This window comes from Chelon labrosus, assembly GCF_963514085.1.
Source record: "Chelon labrosus genome assembly, chromosome: 6".
In the NCBI taxonomy this organism is placed as follows: domain Eukaryota; kingdom Metazoa; phylum Chordata; class Actinopteri; order Mugiliformes; family Mugilidae; genus Chelon; species Chelon labrosus.
In genome coordinates, this window is record NC_140342.1 from 13,936,295 (window position 1) to 13,953,772 (window position 17,478).

General features: G+C 40.2%; 2 protein-coding genes across 2 annotated transcripts; both read left to right on the forward strand.

Annotated features, from left to right (window-relative positions):
* On the forward strand, positions 1–6,743 carry ppp1r7 (protein phosphatase 1, regulatory (inhibitor) subunit 7). The gene is made up of 10 exons (XM_084547063.1): positions 1–121; positions 1,088–1,183; positions 1,773–1,828; positions 2,071–2,136; positions 2,335–2,465; positions 2,564–2,726; positions 2,823–2,939; positions 3,033–3,137; positions 3,233–3,319; positions 4,473–6,743. Exons 1-10 carry the CDS (start codon positions 82–84, stop codon positions 4,647–4,649), a joined length of 1,038 nt encoding a protein of 345 aa, XP_084403189.1. The 5' UTR covers positions 1–81; the 3' UTR covers positions 4,650–6,743.
* A 979-nt stretch (positions 6,744–7,722) lies between these two features.
* Positions 7,723–16,557, forward strand: ubxn7 (UBX domain protein 7; the record flags this gene model as incomplete). The annotated part of the gene is made up of 11 exons (XM_084545877.1): positions 7,723–7,828; positions 9,628–9,781; positions 9,907–9,971; positions 10,067–10,132; positions 10,254–10,366; positions 11,497–11,643; positions 11,830–11,920; positions 12,345–12,475; positions 12,694–13,198; positions 13,801–13,880; positions 13,976–16,557. 11 exons carry the CDS (start codon positions 7,723–7,725, stop codon positions 14,135–14,137), a joined length of 1,620 nt encoding a protein of 539 aa, XP_084402003.1. The 3' UTR covers positions 14,138–16,557.
* Between the last annotated feature and the right edge of the window lie 921 nt (positions 16,558–17,478).

Genomic DNA, 17,478 nt, shown 5'->3' on the forward strand with positions numbered 1-17,478 from the left:
CGGGACGGCAGCGCCCCCTTGTGTCAGGTTCGTGCCTTCACCGGATTGGCTGAGCGGTTGTCAGGAGTGTTTACAGGAAACATGGCTTCCGTGTCTGTTGGAGAGCCTCAAGAAATGGAAGGTGAGTAGCTAAATATTTAAGGTTGCAGCCTGGCCATGATTATCATAGCTTTGTGAACTGGCATCCACTAAGATAAAGTTGTCTCTTTTTATATCACCGCACTCTGCGAATCGTTTTTCTGGGGACTGACCAGACCTTCATCCATGGGCTGCTAGCTAACGAGCTAACATGCTAACAACAAGACGTTAGCTGTCGTTATTAATTTAACGGCTGTTTAATCCTGACAAATTATACATACGGCGGCTTTAATAAATGCAACGTGGAGTCTCAAAGTGATTTTTCCATCTTAACGTCTCATGTGCGTCCGTATAACACGTTTGAAATTATAGCACGTATACCTGTTTACTGTGGTCCAGTCATCTACCTAGCTAGCTAATGTGGTTAGCAGTGGGATGCCAGTGTGTTAATGTAAAAATGCTAACCTTAGCTTGCAAGCTGTGTCCAAGCTGGTAACACTGGAAATACAGACGCGAACCGCTTAACGGAAATTCATACTGAGATATTTAAGTCTGTGGAAGATGTAATCATGATGTTTAGCACTTGATCGTGTAATTTGGGCATAGTACCGAATGCACTGTCGCGATGTAGTAAATATCCAGGAGACTGCCACGCTGAACAGCTGTGTAGCCTTAAGAAATCCACTGATCATTTGGTATGGACCATAAGGATTGAACTCTGGAGTAATACAAGAAAGCCATGTGGTCTGATGAGTGCAGATTTAATCTGACAGATTTAATGACCAGGTTATTCCATCAGTGGATTTTTATGCACTGTCACAATTTAGTAAGTATCCAGGAGAGTGCCATACAGAGGCTGGATGCTCCTCATGTCACCTCCTGATTGCTCAGTGAACGAGATGGAGCAGGCCTGATCTTAGCATCATATTACATTTGGATCAAGTGTCACAGAAGCGCTGCAGTGCATCTTTATGGGGATACAAAGCTCCTGTTTTTCTGCTGACTGTAGTGGACCGAAGGGGTGAGTCTGAGGAGTCTGGTGACGATGAGACCAGGAGGAAGAGCATCAACGGCGATGTGGATCCCAATCAACCCGCTACCACAAGTAAATCATAATCCTCTCCTTCACAAAACCACATAGAGCTCAGGTCACACACTCGCTTGTCAGTTCAGTGGGTACCAGTGAAAAGACATTACAATGAAACAACCCTGCACTTAATCTTATCTTCATGAAGATCATAGTATTCAGCATATGTTTAAAATAACCAAGAGAGCTGTTGATTCAGCTGCGTGTTCTTTCTGGAGGTTGTGGTTTGTCGTACTGTTGAACTGTATTGTATTGTACCAACACATGTTTCTAATATTTTGACAACAGCATTGTTGTCCGCTGTGGACTAGGCTAAATAGAAATACGCAGTTTAACATCACCACATACTACATCCTCCAAAATGATTGTACAGCTGAATTACCACCTTTCTGACAACGTTTCAACATAAACATAAAATCACAACAGTCATCAGGGGTGTTGTTTCTTACTAGTGCGTCTAATGAACTGGTAAAGCATTACCTAACTGTCAATCTCCCTTTCAGCCCATTGTGTCTTATACTACTTTAGTATTTTATTCTTATGAAATACTCTAGGTTGATGCTATTTTAAATGATATTTATATTCATATATTTTTTTTATATTATAGGTAAAGAAGAGTCTCCAGTTGACATGGACACAATAACTTTGGACCCAGATGAAGAGGTTAGTCAAATATTAAGCTGTCTATAATGATTTGTATTGATCGTATGATTAGAAGGAACTTCTTTAATAATTTAGGAAATGAAGTTTAATGTGGTGGATTGTATGTGTAATGTTTGCTAGTGGAGACACCTTTTCACCTGTGTGGCAGCGATTGTAGTAGTACATTACAAAGAAAACCAAATAACAACTCCTAGCACTAGTTAAGAGAATATATCAAGTCAAGTTGTCTGTGGTCTTTTTAGGATGTTGATCTTGTTCATTGTCGTATTGGAAAAATTGAAGGACTGGAGGTGCTACAGAAGGCTAAGGTAAGTAATTTATTTATTTCAGGTCTACTGTCAGTCATTGATGACATAAAGACGTAGCATGCACTTTTCAGGTTATTTTTTTATTCCTTTTTTTTTTTTTTTTTTTAAACTGGAAAACTAGGCAGCCATATTTGACGCAGACACAGTTGTACAGTAAAAACTGTTAACATCTCACTTTTTGTATCTCTGTTCATACAGACGCTCTCCTTACGACAGAACCTCATCAAAAAGATAGAAAACCTCGACAGTTTGAGCTCACTGCACGAACTTGATCTCTATGACAATCAGATTCGCAAACTGGAGAACCTGCACAACCTCACAAAGTTGGAGTAAGTCTGAAAATGATACATGTGGTTGTAATCTGTGCTTTATTGAGCAAGGAACCAACAACTGTTCTAACTGGGATTTTTGTTTAATTGATACACAGACAGCTCGACGTGTCCTTCAACCTTTTGAGGAAGGTGGAGGGTTTGGAGCAGTTAACTGGGCTGAAGAAACTTTTTCTGCTTCACAATAAAATTGGCAGCATTTCCAACCTGGACCACTTCACAGGTCTGGAGATGCTGGAGCTGGGCTCCAATCGCATTAGGGTGAGATACCGAGGGTCTCTACTACAGTGAGATGAGTCATATGTTAAAAATTTAAGTGATGTACTACAGGCGTCTTTTATTTTGTTGTGCTTACAGGTCATTGAGAACCTGGATGCACTCTGCTCTTTGCAAAGTTTGTTTCTGGGAACTAATAAAATAACAAAGCTTCAGAATCTGGATGGTTTACACAACCTGACTGTTTTAAGCATTCAGGTAACCTCACACAAGTTTTCATATGAATAAAACGATGTATTATGTTTATATATTGACCCCAGGTTTAATCATTTTGTGTACATTTATTTGCAGAGTAATCGGATTACTAAAATTGAGGGTCTACAGAACCTCCTCAACCTGAGAGAGCTCTATCTGAGCCACAATGGCATCGAGGTCATCGAGGGCTTGGAAAACAATGTGAGTTGTAGAAACTGAAAAGACTAGATGCAAAACTGTCCACGCGTAAAAATAAAGTTTCCCCTGGACATTCAAACATTTTTTGTCCTTCACAGAAAAAACTCACCACCCTTGACATTGCAGCCAATCGAGTAAAGAAAATTGAAAACATCAGCCATCTGACAGAGCTGCAGGAGTTCTGGGTACGGATCATTTAAAGTTAAACAAGAATGCCGTTCGATCTTTGTGTTCTGTGTTGTTTAATGTGCAGCCTCATTACAGACGAACATGCAAACAGCCGAGTTTGATGGCAGACGTTTGGACCTAGTAGAACTAGTAATACCGGTATCAGAAGTTTCATAAGCTCATTAGCTGAGCTGTGGAACCGACTCACCATTTATTATATAAATGCTTTTCTTTATTACTTGTACTTTGGATCTAATTAACGGATGTTAAGTTGGTTAATAGGAATTGATTAATAAAATACTTTATAACAGATCAACAAATTCTAACTAGAAATTGTCAAGTAATGAATTTAATTCAAGGTAAATCATAATTTGTTGAATATTTTGCATATTACAGTAAAGTTGGACTCACAGAGTGATGTAATCAAGTTTGAAAAACTGAATCGGACGTAGAGGTGTAGTTTAATCTCTGCTTACATCCCCATTCAGCCATTTTAAACAGCACTGTAGTGCCTTTTGTTCAGTTTATTGTGCTGCAAGCAGACATCACTTCCTTCCATGATCTGGCAAAAATACAAACACGGTCACCATGTGGTCTGTTTAACCACTGACAAATGGGGCTAGATGATGCGATGCCTGCAAAGACAGGCTATTAAAAGATATAAAAGCTTCCAGCTTGCAATTTCTGTGTCATTGAGAAATGGCAGTTAAGGGTTAAGTGTGGAATACAAGACAAAAAATGATAAGGGAGGTTTTAGATGAAGCTTCAAGTCTGCTGGACACAAAGGAAAAGCAAACAGACCCTGTGACTGCGGAGGAGCTGCATGAAGGTTTAGCTCAGGAGTGCTGTTCAAAGTGGAATTTCTGTTTAACTGTTTTCCTTTCAGAGAACATATCAGTGCATTAATGTTGTTTGTAATTGTGTCTTTTCTCTTTAAGAATCAACAAAATATTTTATTTTGCCGGTGATGCCCAAACTATTGCATACTACATGATTTTAAATAGATCAGTTATGTGGGACTTATTAATTATTTACGAAACACCAATTAATGATGCTTCATTGTTTCAGTGCCCTAAATGTCCTCTATACAGTATGTTGTATGATTGCTTTTCCATGCAGGGCAAGGCTGAATGTGTATTCTTATTGTCTATATCATCATTCTCTCCTTAGATGAACAATAATCTGATAGATAACTGGTCAGATCTCGACGAGCTGAAGAATGCCAAGTCTCTGGAGACGGTGTACCTTGAAAGAAACCCGCTGCAGAAGGATCCACAGTACCGGCGGAAGATCATGCTGGCGCTGCCCAGTGTACGCCAGATCGACGCCACCTTTATCCGCTTCTAAAACCGCAGCGTACGATTCACCTGCCAACTTCACAGTGTTCTCCCTCACTCCCCCCCCCCCTGCCTGCCCTGCCTACTGAAACAAAACCCTTTGAAACACATTGGCCTCACTGAGTCACATTGTCACTCCATTCACAAAGTACATTCCAACATCACCTACACGTCACTCACCGTACACGTATGCATGTGTGCACTCACTCAAACCTTGATCTATGCTGTTGTGTGGAAGCTTTTATTTAATAAGGTGGAACTGTGATGAGGATAAACTACCCCACCCCATTCCCTCATTTTTCCTGTGCACTTTCCTTTGCTGTTTTGGTCATGCAGTGCCCATCAGGAAATAAGGAAATCAGTCTTATTTATCACGTTATCTAATTTGTGCTCTTATATTAGAGAAAATGGTGGCATTCTTAATATTTGGGGGATTTTGTGAGTTTAATTTCTTTCGCTTGGGACAGAATGATGCCGTTCTCCTAGGCTACACATTGAGCGATTAACGCTAAAGGGAAATTCCATCATAAAATAGATTTTATTCAATGATCAGAATGCTACCTTGTCATTTGGCGTGCTTCAAAACTGTCCTTACCGGGTACAAAACACGACAGTCTAAGACTAATTCAAAGCGACGCAGTGAAGTGGCACTTCCATACATCAGTCTTTTTAAGGAAAACAAATCCTTTACAGCTTAAACTGATGTATCGTTTTAATAAACTGACACTGTTAATAATAACTGGCAAATTTTGATGTCCAGCAGCCTTGTCTATTCCTTCTAATGTAGTATTACACAGCTCATACATCCATTTGCTGATTAACGAGACTGACCTCTGCAATGACATAAAACTCATGAGAATGTAAAATCACTTTATGTGGTTTTGTAATCAGTGGTACCATTATATTTAAATTTTTTCTTTTGCATACATCACTGATTACATACAGCCTCGGGCCTTTTTTGGTTTGTTCATTAACTTAATTTAAACAGATTAGATAGCAGTAAAATATAGTTTCTGAATTTACTTTACGTTGTAAAGGCTGGACTGATCTCAGTTAAGCGTTAACTAATGTAAGATACTTGATGCTGTTGGCACAGACAATTTTTCTTTTTTTAAAACACATTTTGGAATTTAAAAATTTGTGATGTATAAAGACACTACGTTAACATTTGACTTAAATATGATAGGAATTGATGTATATTCGTTGACCGTACTTGCCATAGGATTTCTTATGTCAAACAGAAAGATGACCACCTGAAACCAAAAGTAAATCAATTATTCTCGTGGTCTCCTGTATATAAAGCTTTGGTGCGCTTGATTTACACCCTGTTAAAGTTAAAAAGTCGTGTATCTTTTATATGAAAATAATTCCCCATCTCAGGGCTGAAGGGTCACCTGTGAATACAATACGGAAGAATTGAACTTAGGTACATTAATGGGTTTAAGAGGAAAAGAGCTTTCTGTGCAATAGAAGATCATTAACATCTGATTCCTTTTATTTATCACAAGCCTTTAAATGACCCCTTGTATTCAAGAAAATACGAACAGAAAATGCTGATTTTTATTGTAGAGTCAATGTCTTTAGCTGATTACCTGCTCTTTTTGAAATTAATGGAAATTACGATTTCAACTCTCTTAAGTCAAATTGTTCATGATTAGTGGTCTTAAGCATAACTGTTGGACATTTATGAGTATCATATCAGACTATCAGCTGGGATGTTATACATTATTGATATGAATGTCATGTAACTTCCGATTCAGTGTAACGAGTGTACAATTGGCCAGCGGGAGGGTATTTGTAAATACACCTTGGACATTTCATGATGTAGAAATCCAGTGCCATCATCACCTCCCCTTTGTAAAGTGATTTTCTTCTTCTCTTGTTTTGTTTATGCCAGGCAGCACAACAGATTTATGTGAGATAATTAAAGTAACTTGACCTCGAATGGTCTCTGAAGGAGCAATTACTCAAACTGCTATCAGCTTCTCGCTGGTAGACCTGGGTCTTTGGGTTTAGGACTTGGTTGACGCTGTTTCGAAACTGAATGTATTATGCAAATAACAATAAAATTACACTACTTAAGAAACAAGTTTATGTAGTTGTCATTTGTATTTGCCATGACAGAACCTGATTTAGTATTGAGAGAATATGTAACTTGGTCTTAAAGAATGCGTAGGCTACTGTAATTATGAAGCTTCACACCCAGGTACGTAATATTTCCTGTTGTCTTTATTTTCAGTGAAAAACATACACTGATAATTAAAAAGTATTCCAATAACAAGTTCAAAAGCACCAGTGTTGCACAAGTCAGTGGAGTATATGATGCACTGTCAAAGTCTATTGATTTGACCTCCAACTGATCGCTTCATTTCTAATTAAATCTAACTCATATTTTAATGATTGAAGGTCTTATAGTAGTATTTTTGCCCTTTACACCTTTAATTAAATCCATATAGATTTGTGGACACATACTTTAAGTAGACAGATTAGCAGATGAATGCTGTATAAAGTCATCCCACCAGCAACAAAATAAATACATCAGTGTCCACCCATTTTTCTCAGCTATACTCCGCTGAATCTCTAAAATAAAAGACAAAAAGAAAAAAAGAATCTAACTTTCTGGACATTTTCTTTGAAATATTAATCACAAACATCACTTCCGTTTGTTCCCCCCCAAAATTACCATACCGTCATATTTTTTGAAATAAAGTCTTCTATTATTAATCGTATTGCTATTACTATTATTAGCTTATAAGCTATTAATAAATCAGAAGCACGGATGACCCAAAGAACCATGCTGCAAGAAACGCGAGGGACTTAAGCATTTTAATGTGGACTACATAGTTTATTCTGAATATGAAAAGGTTTATGTTGTACAGCGCACAGCGTTGTTAGTACGAGATTAAATGATATTAGAGCTGATGGAGACATATAAAATTAAAACGCCATTAGATTCAAATATTTTTAAAGGAACATAATTAATTCCCATGAATGAACTTCATTACCCACAATGCAGCACGGTCCTTTATGGTTACGCATGGGTCTCGCGCCGCGCCAGGCAGGGGAAAAAGGGACGTCAGCGCATGCGCCACATCTATGTTGTTGTTTGTGGCGGTAAGATGGCGGCGCTCGGAGACACCTCAGCTCCGGGGGTGAACGGGTTAATACAACAATTCACAGCTATAACAGGTAAAAATAACCTTTTATTTCGGGTTGGATTTATCAAGTAGATTTGTGTGCTCACGTGGGGAAAGCCACCTTGCCCAGCTGACAACAAAATGGGTGCGTAGATAAGGAAACGACCGTTAAGTCTTGCTCTTGCTCCTGCGCTGTCAATGCTTTGCAGAGGGGAAAAGCACAGGCAGTTATCAGCGAAACTCAAGTGAAAGACTCAAAAAAGGGACAATAAAGCCATCGGCTTTGAAAATTTTCTCCCAAAGCCACTTAATAATCCACTATTTTAGTAGTAATGCTGCTTAGAGACACCATATCGTCAGCCTAGAGCGTATTTTCTGCTCTTTTTGCACGGCTTGTTGTTTGATAATGTGGAATGGACGTCGCTGTGCAACATTTCCCTTCTTCATCACCAGCCAGGCTTCGTGTTGTGTTGCTGTCATCTTCGCTGGGACTGTGGGGTTAACTACTCATGAATGAACACACTCTCTGTCTCCAACTATCGACACTGAGGTCCTCAGTTGTTTATAAGCGCTCTCACACTAAGGGTAATGTTTCAGTTTAAAGTTATTTTACGGGGAAGAGAGGAGACTCAGTTCAGGGGCTGTTAGACTTGAAAAGTGAAACGGACATGCGCAGTACAGACAGAAAGCTCATTGTAGCCACACTAGATTGTACACTTAAAAAACACTACAAGTTCATACTGGGGTAGAGTTTTCTCATCTGCGAAAGAGTTTTATACCTATATAGACTGTGGCGGTTCTTGATCTGAAGGCATTTGATGGATATTCAGGTGTTTTTTGCAGCGTTTAGCCCACTGATCAGGTAGCAGCACATTGCTGCCGACTGAACCGTGGTATAAAACAAGTTGCGTATACTTCCTACATCTCAGGCAGCTATGTATCTTGAAGTAGTTTCATCAGAGTGTTTCAGACAGCTTGCAAAGGCTTTTTTTTTTTAGATCTGTTAATGTATCCACAGTGAACAGTTGTTTTATTTATTTATTGACCACATGATTGGAAAAGATTATTTTGCATTTACACACAATTTGTGCAATTTCGCATTGTCTTATAATAGAGAATTAAAATCACCTGGTAAATCAGTCATATGAAGAAAGGTTAAGCATATTCATGTATAATATTTAGTAAAGTGGTAACAACATGCATAAATGAGTGTGGTACTTTATGATGAACAGTTAAACATGCAACAAAAGAGGTGCAGACGCATAATTCTGCTGTGTTACTGTTGTTTTGTTTCAGTTATACAAACTGTTTTACTTTATGTGCATTGCTTTTATAATGTCATGTCACTGGCCACAAGGTAAAGATTATAAATTAGCAAAGCAGGTAATGAGGACATATTTTGCTTGTTACGGATGTAAAATCTGTATATCTATCTATCTATCTATCTATCTTTAATTTTTAATCGTTCAGACTGTGTCAGACTGGTACTGGATTGGAAAAGACTCCTTAATAAACCAAAATTTTATTAAATGCCTTTTATAGATTACGTTAAAAACAAATATTGTCATTGTCAGATTAGATTATTCACCTTCACGTGTGATTTATACTCTTTTAATATGTCACAGTGTGCAAACAGTGTTGCTAACATTTGCACAGGTCTTCTTTGTGTGCTGCTGTGTGTATGTCTTAGATCCAACTTTTTAATTTTGTGGTTTGATTGTGTTTATTTAACCATAAGGAAGTTATATGCTTTCACAACTTATACTTATAGCACAGTTATCTGTGTATCACCTTTTTTCTCTTTAAACCTTTCTCATTATCTGTTTTATTCTTTGTCCAACACTCTTTCAGGGGCCACAGAGAGCGTTGGAAAACATATGCTAGAAGCATGCAACAACAACCTGGAGATGGCAGTGACCATGTTTCTGGACGGAGGCGGGATTGCAGAGGAACCCAGCACAAGCTCCAGTTCAGCAGCTTCTAGCAGCAGAGCTCCCCCTGAAGAGTAAGCTCAGTATAATCTCCACAAACTTGTGTCAGACCAAAAAAAAAAAAAAAAAAAGTGTTTAGGTTTTCCTAACTTAGAGGTGCCTCTTAGATTAATTCTGTATCTTTTGCCTGATGTCTCAGTGAAGTACGAGCACCCATTCCCCAGAAGCAGGACATACTGGTGGAGCCAGAACCACTATTTGGAGGTATTATAGTGTTTTCTCTCTTATTCTGTCTTGTGCAAAGGGAGAGATAAATAATCTGATCAGAATGTCTTTTTACGTGTTCATTAAATATACAGTGCCAAAGCGAAGAAGACCAGCACGATCGATATTTGATGGTTTCCGAGACTTCCAAACAGAAACAAGTGAGTGCATTCAAGTTTTTTAAGATTAAGACGATGTCTGATCAATAGTAAATGTAATTTACCGTCATGCTACATAATAACAACCAACTTTTAGTGACTACAAATGTTTTTCCTTTTCTAGTCCGCCAGGAACAGGAGCTGCGTAATGGGGGCACAGTGGATAAGAAACTGAGCACCCTGGCAGACCTTTTCCGTCCTCCCATCGAGCTCATGCACAAAGGCAGCTTTGAGACGGTGAGAAGTCACTCGCCGGACACATTACACCGCCTTTATTCAGTTTGTGTGAACTTTCAGTGAAATTTCAGAGGGTGACTGTAGATCACAGGTAGGGAATCAGAAGAAAACACGCGGACGCCGGCAAAACATCATATTCTACAACGTTTAGATGTTTTTTTAAAAGAGGACATACACCGATAAGCCACAACATTAAAACCACTGACAGGAGAAGTAAGTAACATTCACCATCTTAAGATAATGCAAAGTTCTGCTGTAAAACTTTTTGAACTGGAATTCGTGTGGATGTTACTTAAGGCTCTTTTGGAGTACTGCAGGACGTAGACACCGTAACTTACCCGCGCAGCCTGCGCCGGTGTGAGCCATTTATACTGTGCACTCATCAGCCTGGCTCGTTCTGTAACAAAGCTTTGTAACAAAACGCTAGTCGGTTTTGCCAGTCGGGTTCATTTTTTTTTCCACTTCCTGCTTCACTTTCAACAGTGGCAACTGAAATTTCTCCGAACACAAGTCATACAAATGTTTGTATCTCCAAACCTCCTCAGTTAACCTTTCCTTGATGTGTTCCATCTGTATTGATCCAAAACAATTCGAAAATTGTGGACTACTAAGCGGAAATATGCAACAACCAAGCGGACCAATCACAGCTCTTGCACTCTGTGTTGCTGCGGTGTATAGTTACATTTCTGGAGAGGTGCATGTCGGTTACGTCGCTAGGGTCTGTGTAGGGGTCTGTGCTGTCCCATTAGCTTCTGTATCAACTTAACGCAGAAGTCTAAACCGACTATTACACATGTACCACCCACCTAGACCAGACCAGGCACCACCACCCCACAGCAATGACACTCCTTGATGGTAGCAGCCATCCCCAGCAGGATGCAGCCTGACACAGGCACACACACAAAAACACTTTAGGAACAACTCAAAAAAACATGAAGAACAGCACAAGGTGTTGACCTGGCCTCCAAATTCACTAGATCCCAAACTAATCAAGTATCTGTGGCATGATCCACAGAGGCCCCTTCCCCTCAACCCATGGGACCCAAAGGCACCCACTAACAACATTCCTCTAATATTCTGTGTTTGCCGTGATCCTGCATTTATTTATTTTTATTTTTTTGTGCTTATAGGCTAAAGACTGTGGACAGATGGAGAACAAGTGGCTAATGATCAACATTCAAAACGTTCAGGACTTTGCCTGCCAGTGCCTCAACAGGGATGTGTGGAGTAATGATGCAGTGAAGAACATCATCAGAGAACACTTCATATTTTGGCAGGTACGTCAGAACGTATCGTCTTTCTGTATGGGGTTCTTCATGCTTTCACTATTCTGTAATTGAGGCCTTTAAAGCATCTGAGAATTTGAGGTTGAACTGATTTGATCTTGATCTGAAACGTGTTTAACTTCATTGTTCTCAAAATTTTCTTTAATGCATTGTACTTTGCATTTCTGTACTGTACAGGTATATCATGACAGTGAAGAGGGACAAAGATACATCCAGTTCTATAAGCTGAACAAGTTTCCATACATTTCCATCCTTGATCCGCGCACAGGTGAGTGTTGATGGGAAGAGAGTGACAGCAAGGGGTTTTCTGATGTAAAAATACACAGAGGATTTTAGTTTTTAATAGCTAATCATTTCACAAACACAACTGAACTATCAGAAAGAATCAAGAAGAACAACAGTCACAGTGTGTTAGAGATTCTGGAAACAGGGCTGCACATCTTCCCTGCATGCATGCCTTTTAGAAATAAGGGAACAGTATTATGAGAAGTAATTTAAAATCAACAGTATACAGCAGAGCAAGAAATCGGTAGCCAGTAATTAACTAAAGACTGACATCTTCAATCTGTTACAGTAACAGTGCCAAAAATAATGTCGGTCACATCTGTAGTGTGGATTGAAATCGATGTGTCTCTTTACTACTTATTTTTTTATTTTTCTGTGGTTTATTGTTCATTTCATGTTTCATTTAGGTCAAAAAATGGTGGAATGGAACCAGCTGGATGTGGCATCGTTCCTGGAGCAGGCAACTGGTTTCCTGGCAGAGCACGGGCAACTCGACGGGCCATCCTGCCACGCACCCCCTGCCAAACGAGCTCGCTCTGTGGGTTTCTAATCTCATGTGTCACGTCTAAATTCTTGCTTCTGCTCTAATTAGAGCGCCACTCTCTTTCTGTTACTCTGCTGGAATTTCCTTCGAGCTTCTGTTTCCAAAATACAGTGATAGTTAATGATGATAGTTAGTGATTTATTAAGTTCTACTTCTCTATGTGTTGTTCTCTATGAGTTTTCTACAGCTGTGTACTCTGTTTTCTGTTGTAGGAAAGTCTGATTGATGCCAGCGAAGACAGTCAGCTGGAGGCTGCGATCCGAGCCTCCCTACAGGAGACCCACTATGAGTCCTCGAATGTCCCTGAACCTCCCGATTCTCCCCGATCGGACGAGGAATCAGAGGCAGAGCCTTTCTCCGACAGCGAGGGCCCCATCTCTGTTGACGGCTCAGACAGTGAAACGATAGTACCCCACGAAGAGAAAAGTTCCACAAGCAAACACGCCCCAGCCCCCTCGGCCACCGCAGCCCAACAGCGTCTACATCCCGATAGTTCCACTTCATCCCACAGAAAGTCTCCGTACAAAGAAAACAACCACAGTTACAAGAAAGAGGAGAGCAAGAAGAACCACCTAGAGCCCTCGGCGTCTGGCCCTCGTCATCCTCAGCCCGATGCAGACTCTGGAGGGAACCACTGCGCCCCACAAGCCGAAAGTGCAGGAACTTCCAAGATCAGCACCACCACAGCCTGTGACGTGGACTGTCCTGACGACAATGGTACGGAGAAAAAAAAAAAAAAAACCTGTTGGCTCCTTGCAATATTTACAGTCAGCTTCATATATGTTTGGACACTGACACACGTTTATCTGCTTTCCAAAATGGCCCCCAGGTTACAGTTATATGATGAATATGTGCTTAAGGTGCAGGCTCAGCTTTTAGTTGAGGGTATTCACATCCAAATCAGAGAAAAGGTGAAGAAACCATTTTTATAAAGGGGCCCATGGTACCGTGACAAAATGTAATTAACTCCAGATCAGGGTACTTGGGGGTACTCTTAGGCGAAGCACTCCACAGAGACTTGAGATCTGTTCAGAACCCTGTACTTAATGTACTGAACTATCAGCGTCTACCTTCCAGCAGTATGAGCTCTGTCAGATGCTAAACCTGTGTTACCTGAACTTGAATTTCAGTTAGAATATCCTTTACCCATTTCCAGTGAAAAGTGATGGTCAGAGAAAACAAAAGAAAAGTGACTCTGAAATTTCCAAATTAAAGGAAAAGGTTGTGATCCAGTTAAAGGTTAAATGCAGTGACACGGGGACAACAACAGCAGCATCTCAGGAAGATGTTTAAGTATGTTCTTGTTTTCTTTCACATAGGGCCCAAAGCCAGGTTGATGCTTCGCTACCCAGATGGACAAAGGGAGCAAATTTCATTGTCTTCTAAAGCAACACTTTTGGTGAGTACAAACCATAATTAGTATAAATTGGATATTATATTAAACCGACTCTTTAAAATGTCTTATCTACCATTATATCACCTTCTCTCTTCAAGGCCCTGGTAAGACACGTCCAGTCCAAGGGTTACCCCAACGAACGCTTCGAACTCGTCACCAACTTTCCCAGAAGGAAGCTCGCCCACTTGGACTATGACATCACACTGCAGGAGGCGGGGCTATGTCCACAGGAGACTGTATTTGTGCAGGAGAGGAACTAGCCTTCCCAGACATGTTCACTTTTTGCTTGTCTGTATCTCTGGTAGACTTCACCCTTTCACCAATGATCTGGGACGATGTTACTGGCCTTGACCCCATAACCTTCTGTTCTGGAAGTAGGCCCAGTTTTTTTGCCAAGACTTCTGTTAGTGGATGGACCACTTTCACCGTCTCTCGGCTAATCTTAATACTGACGTCGCTACTGACAGCCTAATCCCTTTGTAGTGCTCTACGATTGGCCAGCAAGGTGTTACGGATGCCAGCACTCTTTAATTCATTATTTATAATATATTCTGTTCTGATGCAGGTCTCACTCGGTTGTGAACTCTTAGGCACATCAGGACAGAATATACTGTATATCACATAGCCCCTGTTCCAGTAGAAAACTAGTTGATGATGGGCCACCAGGGACTTGTACAAAAAGACTTTTACCTCCCAGAAAGGACATTAAATGTCAGAGTTTATTTTCTAGCTCTTCTTGTCATTTTCTGTACCTAGTGCAGGTAAACGGAGGCTCATTCTTGTTTGTTTTGACTCAAATTTGATCTCTCACTCAGCCAATATTCAACCAGTAATTATTTGGGAAGGCCGCGGCGCAAAGAGAATATGTCCAAAAATTCAACATAATGTGTCTTTTGATACAGAAGGGAATGAATGAAAGGTGGTGCATCTCATCAGTCGGACCTACACTGTACAGAGATGGCTTAGAGAGACTGGTATTTAGCTGTAGTCAATGTTTCCTTTCTTTTTTATATGCTGCCAAGAAAATATGCTGATGTTGAAATATAACCACCAAAAACCAAGAGGGATTCTGCTTGGTCTTTTGTTATTTTCTTTACGAAGTGGTTTGTGTGCTTTGAAATGAAAGGTTGAAACACTTCTTCATGTGGACAGATGGTGGCAGTAACCGACCAACAATTCACCAATTAATGTGACGAAGAAGAAGACCGCTTAACCACTGTAAAAATGCAGGATTCAACAGATCCAAATAAGCTTTTCACGTGTTATATGACCAGAAAATTAGTCAGTTTGTTTTGGAGAAAGTAAAAGAGAAACTTCACAGAGAACATTACCCCTGTGCGCGACGTTTGTCTCCCCCTTCTGGCAGCGGGATTAGTTACCCAAACATTGTTTAATGTAATTTGATGTGTGTGTGTGACATACGCCTACAGTTCCTCAGCCCCCGAAAGAAAACCCACAAATGTCAATCTGTGTCAAACACAGATGTGTTGTCAATCGCTTTAGTCTTTCTGGAGAATCAGAAACGTTTCTTGGAGTAGTCCTACATCCTGGTTCATTCTTCCTGACCGCCAGACACTCATAACTACTGTTCTTCTTCCATAGACTGCACTACACTTAGTTGCTGCGGCCTACTCTATTTCCATCCCCGGAGTTGTTAGCGATAATTGCTGCTTGGCATTAAATGCTACCACTGAGCCGACGCAGTAATGACACCAGAGACACCAAATTTAAAACTCCGGTACACAGTGAAATTCAGATAGATTTACCTGACCGCAGACTAGCTTAATCGACAGTGTGCAAATCGTTTACCAAGGGCTTGAATGTAATGGACGTTCATTTATATGTAAAAGTCTCCAGCTTTAACAACTGTTGTGCTCCTCTTCTATGTCTCACGCTTCTTCATACGAACAGATGGTGGCAGTAATGGACCTTAAATGCCAACAATTCACCAATAAAAGCGAAGGAGAAGAAGACTTCATAACCCATGTGAAATTACAGGTTTCAAAACATTCAAAAAAAACAAATTTGCAAGTGTGATATGTGGTTGTAAGTTTCCGTTTTTTAAGGGTGAACAGCATGAACCTGTAATCTGATGGAGTGTTAGCTCTTAAGAGTTTTTTTGCTAAGCTCCCCAGGCCCCGGAGAACAGAGGTGATGCCATGTTTGTGATTACAGGAACTTCACAGGCCCTTTAAGGGGATATGTTCTGCTGCGGCAACATGGATGTTTATGTTCCACATTGGCTTTGTGACTGCTGTTAATATAAGTAGGACTTGACTGAATTAATACTTCTTTTAAAGGAAACGTGATTTAACAGTTAAGGTGACTGGTCCCCATCTGTGGTTTTGAACAAATCATTGTCACTCTTGCGTTAAAAATAGGTTCACTTATTTCCCTCTCACTCCCGCGTAGAAATAGCTGGTCTATTTCTACTGCTTTAAAAATAAAGTAGCACCCCTATTCCCTGTCACAGTGCAGCGCTGCGATTCATAGACTCAGTTTCAAGCGTTGTAAAGACAAACATCTTTAGTCAGCGTTTTAAAATTTAATTGTAACACTTCTCTTTAGATCAGGGCTCCCCCCCCCCCCCCGCCCCCGACTGATAATAGTTACGGTGCCTGTTCGGAACAACGGTCAAGAGTTGAAAGAAAGGCAGCTGTACAATCAGATGAGGTCACTGACTCCCTTTGACTCCCTTTACTGTGTGGATATTACAGTACGTGACGTGCATTCCTTCACAGCCTGCTTTTTGTGTGAAGGACAAAAGGTGGGTGAGGGGGGAAATACTGCTGAGGCGTACTTTCCACATAAAAGAAAAATAAAGTGTTTCACACTCCGAACAAATCAAAACAGTTTAAGTTTAGATGTCTCAGATTCATCAAGATCAAACGAACTTTTGTTTTGTTCAATTTTAAGGTCTTAAGAGATTTAAAAGAACATTTTTTTTATATGCTGGAAAAGAATTTCCTACAATAAAGACGAGAAATTGTCTTGAGGTTTAAGACCCGATTAATGTTTTACTTTCCCCAAAACGTGAGTCTTGAGGAGATTCAGTGTTTCCACCTTGCAGCAATTACCTACATTAATTTCACACTAAAGCTACGTATATTAACCAGTGAGATTTTAACGAAGTGAGCAGGACAGCAGCACTCAGACCTGGTTTGTTTTAGGGGTTTGTCTGTTGCACAAAAAGTCTATTGACCCCAGTCATCCGTGGACCTTCAAGCTTGTTCTCAGAATGAAATCAATGGAAGTTAATGTGTGATGGGTGAGCCATCTGGATTTTACACACGATGTTCAGTTTACCCGTGACACTCGGGTCAGAAAAACGTAGCATAATGTCTTCTGTGGCTCTCGAGTATCTTCAGAGTTAGAAAAAGAATAAATAACGGTGTCGATGGGTTTATTTACTTGACTTTGGGTTGAGGTTAAAATGTGGAGTTTGAAGGAAATGGGCATTTCATGGGAAGAGCAGCTCTCGTGAAAGAAGCTGTTGGAGTTTGACCCTTACTACAGTCTGTAACCGCGATATCTCAGCCTCTGCTGCATCGATTTTAACCATTATTTTATTTACATGTCTCACAGGTGTCCTCATTGTGTG